Source organism: Oryx dammah, unplaced genomic scaffold, assembly GCF_014754425.2.
Source record: "Oryx dammah isolate SB20612 unplaced genomic scaffold, SCBI_Odam_1.1 HiC_scaffold_23, whole genome shotgun sequence".
NCBI lineage: Eukaryota > Metazoa > Chordata > Mammalia > Artiodactyla > Bovidae > Oryx > Oryx dammah.
Window position 1 is genome coordinate 131,010,185 of NW_024070207.1, and position 8,734 is coordinate 131,018,918.

Sequence of the window (8,734 nt, forward strand, 5' to 3'; positions counted from 1 at the left end):
AGACAGCTGGACAGATAGACAGACGGATGGATAGAGGCACAGATAGACAGCTGGTCAGATAGAGAGACAGACAGATGGATAAATAGACAGATGGGTAGAGACACAGATAGATAGACAGCTGGACAGACAGACAGACCAAATCCAGCCCTGGTACCCTCAAACAGCGCTGGGAGTAAGGTGAGTCTGTGCTCCCTTCTGCCCGACATCTCCCTCTCCAGTGTACCCACCTCTCGTTACTAGGATATTTCACACCAAAAGCAAGACCTGCTGATGCTGACAGTTCTCGAGGGAAAGAAAAACGGCCGTGGCGGGGGGGATCAGAGCGTGACCCGGTATCATGTTGAAAACTTCACAGGCCTCGTTCCATTTGCCTTTAGATTCGTGCTGGGAAAACAGCCTTTTCCCCAAATTTATTTTAATTGCTGGCATGGTCTCCTTCCTGACAGTCTTCCTTCTGCTTCTGTCTCTATGGAAACTACACAGGTAAGGACGCCCCCGCCAGACTCCTCAGACACAAGGGCTTTGGTTCCCATATGTAGTGAGTTGGGGGGAAAAAAATAATTGTGTGATGTGGTTATTTAGCTGAATATCACTTTCTCTCTAATGCTCATGGTATATGACAAGAAAACAGAGAGGTGAATAGTGCCAAAGGTGTGGAGATACCTGCAGAATTTGTTGAGAAATATTCTCATGAAGACCATAAGATACAGGAATGTTCATTCCTATGAAGACCATAAGATGCAGAAATGCTCATTCCTATGACTGGTATTGCTGGTTAGTCACTAAGTTGTGTCTGACCCCATGGACTGCAGCACGCCAGGCCTCCCTGTCCATCACCAACTCTCGGAGTTTGCTGAAACTCTTGTCCATCAAGTCGCTGATGCCATCCAACCATCTCCTCCTCTGTCACCCCCTTCTCCTCCTGCCCTCCATCTTTCCCAGCATCAGGGTCTTTTCCAGTGAGTCAGCTCTTCACATCAGGTGGTCACAGTACTGGAGTTTCAGCTTCAGGATCAGTTTCCTTTAGCATTGGTTTGATCTCCTTTCTGTCCAAGGATTCTCAAGAGTCTTCTCCAGCACCACAGTTTGAAAGCATCAGTTCTTCGGCGCTCAGCCTTCTTTACTGTCCAGCTCTCACATCTGTACATGACTTACTGGAAAAAAAACATAGCTGTGACTGTACCGACCTTTGTCAGCAAAGTGACGTCTCTGCTTTTTTTAAATAATTGTTCTAAGTTCATTGTAGTTAACGTTCTTCAAACGCACACCCCACTGAGCTCTGTCCTATCATCTTAGAATGAGAAGCCTGTACAACGTGTTTTAATTTTTATTGATATTTATTAAACTAGACAGCTTGGTGAGTGATGTGAGGAGAATTGGACAAGAAAAGCTTATAAATCCAGTTAGATATAGCAAAACATGATTCTCTGAAGCCATAGAAAACTTTTCAAAAATGTGACATTAAATAGTTCTCTCTGTTATCCTTCCAGGCAATAATTTAACTGCTGCCATTTCCAGCCTCATTCAAGCTTAGTTGTGCCCAGGCATTTGACTGTTGGTGATGTTTCAAGGGACCGATGCCCAGGACCGTGGGCGCCATCTTTATTTCTCGGGTTGCCGTTTCCATAGCAACAATGGGAGTGATGCACAGAGAAAGAGGGGGTGCCATTCTGGACCACTCACGCAGGGTCTGAGGCAGGCTGAGTTAGACAGTTTCAGGGACCTTCCATCATGGCTGGATATAGCATGGGGATAATTCTCCTAATTCTTGCAAATGGCCCGTTAATTCTCCACTCTCGATTTCCCGCTCTCACCAGCTCAGACAGATGCCGCCTTCGTCGTTCTCTTTTCGGGAACAGAGGAAGTAGGGAGCGGGGCGGAGATGCAGCTGTCAGATAGGGGTGTTGACAAGTCACAGGTCTGGTGTTTTTTGTGCTCTTGTTTTCCTTTTGTTTTGCTGTGCTGTTTTTTAATTCAAAACTGAAACCACTCCTAAGGGAGTCTGAAGAATACACTTCTTGGGGGGGGGGTTGGGAAACACTCCTCTTGTCTTTAAGAAAGCTTCTGTTACAATGAGTGGTCTAATCAACTGTATTATTTTCCCGGAGCTGCCATAACAAAGCACCAAAGACTGAGGGTTCAAACAACATTTATTTCTCCCAGTCCTGGAGGCTGGAGCCTGAGGGCCCAGTGTGGGCAGGGCTGGTTCCTCCCGAGACCCCTCTGCTGGGCGTGCAGATGGCCGTCTCCTCCGAGTCCTCACGTGCTCCTCCCTCTCTCTCTGTGTGTGTCTGTGTCCTGACCTCCTCTTATTATAAGGATCCCGCTCCCATCGGATTAGCTTCCTATCAGACGAGAACCTCTCTTAGGTTCTGTTCCTAGGGGCCTGCAAATTAAACTGGCCAACCAAAGACAGTAACAGAAGAATACGCCTATATTTCTTTTTGGATGTAGTATTTTTAAGTGCACAAGTCATTCACAGGAAGCAAGTGAACAGCTAACCAGGCAGTTCATCTGGGGACTTTTATAGCATTTTAACAAAGGGCAACAATCTGTGGAGAAGTCACCAGACGAGGGAACAGGGACTCTGGATGGGTGTAAATTGTGGGGAAGTGATTAAGAGATGTGTGATACAAACTGCAGGCAGATGAAGGTTGTCTGAATGCAATCATCCTGACACCATCTTGCTGATACGCCTCATTCCCCATTTCCTGCTACAGGAGGGCCCACCTTTATGAATGGAATTATTGCTTTTTTCTTTTTTCTTTTTTCATCAGGAGGGAAATTGATGCTCTCCTTTCAGGCAGATGGGGGAGGGCAGAGAGCACCTCCTGGCTCTGCTTTTTTCTCAAGTGGACGCAGTTCCACCAAGGTGCTGAGTCTCCGCGATCCCTATACAGCTGTCCTGGGCCCCTGGTGGGGGTCTTTCCACGTGGATGCCCCGCTCAGGGGTGCCAGCCCGTCTGACAAGACTGTCCATGTCCGTTTCAGGATTAAGAAGGTTCTCATGCCTAGCGTTCCTGATCCCAGGTTCTCCTTCCTGGGGCTCTTTGAGTCCCACCAAGGTAACTTCCAGGTAAGCAGCATCTCCTTGTGTAAGCTTGCTCTGGGCAAGGCCTAATATCACCCCTCTTCAATATTTGATTTTTTTCTGCCTACAGGCATTTTTTTAAATCAACTTTCTATTTTGCATTGGGGTATAGCCTATTAATGACAGTTTCAGCTGGACAGCAAAGAGACTCAGCCATACATGTACACATACCCATTCTCCCCCAAAGTCCCCTCCCATCCAGGCTGCCACGTGACACTCAGCAGAATTCCCTGTGCTGGGCAGCAGGTCCTTGCTGGTTCTCCACGTTAAACACAGCAGTGGGTCCATGTCTGTCCCAGACTCCCTGACTATCCCTTCCCCCACCCTTCCCCCTGGGAACCAGAAGGTTATTACAGAGGATTGAGCAGAGTTCCCTGTGCTGTCCAGCAGGTCCTTGCTGGTTCTCCATGTTAAATACACCAGTGTGTCCATCCCAGACTCCCTGACTATCCCTTCCCCCATCCTTCCCCCTGGGAACCATAAGTTCATTCTCTGAGCCTGTGAGCCTGTTCCTGTTTTGTACCTAAGTTCACTTGTAACGTTTCTCTTTAGAGTCTGCACTTAAGGGCTGAGATAGGATATTTCTCCTTCTCTGTGTGACTTACTTCACTTGGTGTGATAATCTCTAGGTCCATCTCCGTTGCTGCAGATGGCGTTTATTTCATCCTTGTTATGAGTAAGCAACATTCCAGTGTGTATATATACACGTCAAATGTCCTTTATCGGGGGTTTTCCCGCTGGCTCAGATGGTAAAGAATACGCCTGCAAAGCAGGAGGCGTGGGTTCGATGCCTGGATGGGGAAGATCCCCCCCCCCCCCCCCAGGAGGAAATGTCTGCGCATTAATTACTGTGTGGATGGATACTGAGGCCGCATCTGGGTCTGGGCCATTGTAAAGAGTTGCAATGAACACTGGGGCTGATTCATGATTAATGAAAAAGTAAAAGAAAACAACAACAACAACAACAAACGGCTTTTATTCCTCTTTAAACGCCTGCAAGCCTCTTCGAATCCGAAAGCAGCGGTTTACTGTTTTTCTCTTTCGGTCAGAGAAAGTGGATCCAAGGGTCTCCGAGGGCGGCTTCTCTTGAAATCAGTCTCTTGAAATCCCGCCGCAGGACCCTGGGATTTTCCAGCCTCCACGCCTTCTGATCTTATCAGGAGGTTCCGTTCTTACACTGGCCCCGCTGCAGGGGGGCCGACAGTGAAACCTGCATTTCTGCTTTTCGATGATGATGGTCGCGGCATTTCCGCTTTTTAACGTTGATGGTCGTTAAACTTCGTTCCCTTGATAAGCGCTTACCGGGAGGGGGGCCGAGGAGGAACTGGGGAAGACGAGCGAGGCGGGGGGTCCGGCTCCCCGCATCACCCGGTGTGGATTTGATAGCACGCCAGGATCAGAGGGCCGTGCATTCCCTGGGGTGCCACAAACCTGGGGGTGCAAAGCATCACACACTCATCCTCCCCAGATGTCTGAGGTCAGGATGTCCCAGTGCTGGGCTCCCTGCAGAAGCTCCAGGGGAGGTCCTCCCCGCCTCTTCCAGCTTCCGGGGGCTCCGGGCATCCGTCCCTGGGCTGGTGGCCGCTTCCCTCCCGTCTCCGCCTCCGTCTCCACGTGGCTTCTCCTCTGCGTCCCTGTCTCTCCTCTTCTGTGTCTTATAAGGACCCTGTCACGGGGTTTAGGCCCACCCCCAGCCAGGAGGAACCTCATCTCAAACCCTTCACTCCATCACCTCTGCAAAGAAAAGACCTCGTTTCCAGATGAAGTCCTGTCCCCACGTTCTGAGGGGTAGCACGTGGGTATATCATTATTTTAGAAAGAGAGTTTAGTGTTCGGTTCTTTTTTTTTTTTTCTCAATTGCTTCAGTTGTATCCGACTCTTTGTGACCCCATGGACTGCAGCCCCCAAGGCTCCTCTGTCCATGGGATTCTCCAGGCAAGAATCCTGAAGTGGCTTGCCATTTCCTTTTCCCAGGGATCTTCCTGACTCAGGGATCAAACTGCTATCTCTTAGGTCCTCTGCGTCGGCAGGCGGATGTTTTTTTGTTTTGTTTTGTTTTTGCTTTTTTTTCACTACTAGTACCACCTGGGAAGTCCATTAAGCTTCTTAGAGGAGCAAAGTGAATTGTAAAACTAATTAGTTGTAAGAGATGAAAAGAAAAAAAAAATTTTTTTCCCTTCTAACCTCTTAAGTACTGTCCCTGGGGCCCTGCAAATTAAACAGACCAGAAAGATTAAAGAGAGAGAGATGAACACGCCCAAGAGGTAGTTAGACCGTGGCGCTAATTTGCCGTTTTAACAAAGGATGATGGACTGTTTGGAAGAGACTAGGTAAAGGAAAAGGGCTTGGGGACCTGTGAGTGGCAGGCGAGATGAGAGGAGGTGACTAGGAAATGCATGAGAAAGGAGAGTTGTTTAGTGAGATTTTGTGCAGACTGAAGCTCTCTCAGCTGGTAAGTGTTGCCTCTGGAGTTGGAAGGGACCGGGTGACTCTTCCAAGTGTACATGTACTTTCCCAAAGGGGCATTAATTAATATTGACATCAATTTTAGGGCGGATAAGCGGAGAGCAGAGAACACGCTCTGCAACTCTTCGTACTTAACCACCTGCAGGGCAGCATCCTCCGCACGTAAAGGGGGCATCTTGGGGAGTCGTGTCCCGGTCCCCCTCAAGGGAGAGGAAAGGGGATTACAACAGAATTCAGGACAGGGAATCTCATTGTTTTCCCCCAAAACTGGGGCTAGAAGAAGGACCCGGGGAGGGATGTTAGAAGGGAGAGAGGAGTCCCCTTGAGGAGGGCAGTCCCATGGAGCTCCCAACCTCAGGAAATCTTGGGTCACCTGTCAGAAATTCAGCGTCCACCCCCTCAGACCTGCTGACTGCTGACGGAAGGTCCTCCTTCTGACATGTCATCGCTCCCATCTCAGACAGCATCCCTGGGAGTGGAGAAGGGATCTGGGTTTCTGAAAAGATGTTCAGGCGCCCTTGTGTGTCTGGAGTGACCACAGGCCAGCGCTTTGAGGCTGATGACAGAAGGCAGGTGTGAAAACCACAGGATTCCGGACCAAGAGGCTAGACACTAGAGGTTTTCTCGTCCCAACCGGGGAAAGTGTCCACGCCTGGCACATGTGTGAAGACGCACCAGGTCCGAAGGCAGGGCTTTGTGACACAGAGTCTGAGCCACAGTAACTTTTTTAATTTTAATTTTTTTTAACACCAGAAACATTTTGTATTGGGGTATAGATGATGGCACCCCACTCCAGTACTCTTGCCTGGAAAATCCCATGGACAGAGGAGCTTGGTAGGCTGCAGTCCATGGGGTCACGAAGAGTCAGACACGACTGAGCGACTTCACTTTGACTTTTCACTTTCATGCATTGGAAAAGGAAATGGCAACCCACTCCAGTGTTCTTGCCTAGAGAATCCCAGGGATTGGGGAGCCTGGTGGGCTGCTGTCTGTGGGGTCGCACAGAGTCGGACACGACTGAAGCGCCTTAGCAGTAGCAGCATTGATGATTAACAATGTGAACAGCAAGTGGAGACTCAGCCATCCATATACATGTATCCATTCTGCCCCAACCTCTCCTCTCAAGAGAACAGTGAAGAGACTCAGCCATCCATATGGATGTATCTGTTCTCCCCCAAACTCCCCTCCCATCCAGGCTGCCACATGACATGGAGCAGAGTTCCCTGTGCTGGGCAGCAGGTCCTTGCTGGTTCTCCATGTTAAATACAGCAGTGTGTCCGTGTCCATCCCAGACTCCCTGACTATCCCTTCCCCCATCCTTCCCCCCGGGAACCATAAGGTTATTACAGACGTTTCCTCCTTGCAGGAATGGATCAAGGACACGCAGAACGTGGCGCCCTTGAACAAAATGGAAGACGGGGAGCTGGAGTGCGCCCCCGAAGACGCTGTGGTGGTCCAGCCGGCCGAGGCCGAGACGCCCAAGACCGTGGGGATGACGAGCCCTCTGTACCCACAGACGAGGGAGGAAGAGGCCACCGGGGACTCCGGCCAGCTCCCTCGCCAGCTGCCCCAGGGCCATGGGGTGGTCTCTCTTGGGGATTTCACATTTGTGATGAGCGACAACTCTTACATGATGTTATGAGAGGGTGCAAACTCACAAGCCAACATCCCAGTCTACGCTGATGCTTGACAACCTGGAGAACATCTTGGGAGCCAAAAAAAACCACCACAAAGGGGACTCCCCAGAACGAAGGATGCTGATGTCTAACGTCACCCAGTGCTCCAAAGCCCCAACCTGCGTCTGAGGTCACCCAGCACCCCTACACCCCCAACCAATGCATCCCAATGTTGACATCCAAGGGCTTGCAGGTGGACTGCCTGTAGGCGGCAGATGCTTGGTCGGGCTGGTTCTTGTTGTCTCCTGGCTCACATAAGGGAAGATGACCAAGGTCACCCTGCTTTGCGCATGCCCGCCCGCTCCTGTCCTTCCCATATTTCCAGTCGCAACCGGTTCCTGCATCATCTGTCCCTCATCACACGTGCCCAGCAGGTGAGGTGCAGAACGCCTGCTTTATTGGCACCAGCCACCCGCCTCCCGCCCCAGAGAGGCCAAAAAGCCCCTTCCTGCAATCACCGAGGCCTTTTGCAAACCAGGGTTCCGTTCAACCAGCGACTCAGGACCTTGCTCTCCTGAGAGGTACTTGAATGTGAGGACGCTCTGCAGGAACAAAGCGTCCCAGGTTGAATGTACGTTATTGTTTCTTTTTTGATTCTGAAATTTTTTTTAAGTGTGAGCATGATAAGTATGGTAGAATGTAAGCGCTCGCTGCTGTTCATGGAGACAGGAAGGTGCCAGTTGGATCCCCTTAGACTTCAGGTACAGGAGCTTTCTAGACGTCTAGAGTATTGATTTCTCAGGTGTTTTTTTTTTTTTTTTCAGGCTGGCACTGAATTTATCTTGTCTGCGTCTTCAGGACGCAGTAAACAAGCTTGATCAGATATACCTGGAGGCTGTGTGTGTGTGTGTGTGTCTGTGTGGTGTCGAGGATGTCTAATTTAGCAGAATGTCTCCCCATTCTAGTAAACTCCTCCACAAAGGTGGAAATGAAAGAAATCACCTTTATCAGTAAACAAACAGCAAGCCAGGGTGAAGTGAAAAACACCTCCTGCCGGGTCAAATAAGGGAGACGTCTCACAGCCATCAGCGATTCCTCCCCTCTGGTTCGAACGTTGGTCAGTTGCCAAATCGTGTCTGTTTGCGAACCCATGGGCCGCAGCATGCCAGGCCTCCCTGTCCATCACCAAGTCCCGGAGTTTACTCAAACTCATGTCCATTGAGTCGGTGATGCCATCCAACCATCTCATCCTCTGTCACCCTCTTCTCCTCCTGCCTTCAATCCCTCCCAGCATCAGGGTCTTTTCCAGTGAGTCAGCTCCTTGCATCAGGTGGCCAAAGGATTGGAGTTTCAGCTTCAGCATCAGTCCTTCCAGTGAATATTCAGGACTGATTTCCTCTGGGATGGACTGGTTGAATCTCCTTGCTGTCCAAGGGACAAATATGAATGTGAGCTCCCAACACTGTGATTCAGAAGATGCCCCCCGCCCCGCCCCCCGCCACTCCTTGCCCAGGGTTATCGCTAAGGGGCTGAGGGGCTGAGGAAAATGCAACAATCAGCC

The 8,734-nt window shown here is 50.1% G+C and overlaps 1 protein-coding gene across 1 annotated transcript in view; it reads left to right on the forward strand.

Moving 5' to 3' along the window:
• CRLF2 (cytokine receptor like factor 2) overlaps window positions 1–8,060 on the forward strand; it is an 18,594-nt gene extending 10,534 nt beyond the window's left edge. Inside the window, exons 6-8 of the mRNA XM_040266427.1 lie at window positions 378–483; window positions 2,992–3,076; window positions 6,924–8,060. Coding sequence (XP_040122361.1) covers window positions 378–483; window positions 2,992–3,076; window positions 6,924–7,199 — 467 coding nt within the window. The 3' untranslated portion in view covers window positions 7,200–8,060. The remainder of the gene's footprint in view (window positions 1–377; window positions 484–2,991; window positions 3,077–6,923) is intronic.
• The last annotated feature ends 674 nt before the right edge of the window (window positions 8,061–8,734 follow it).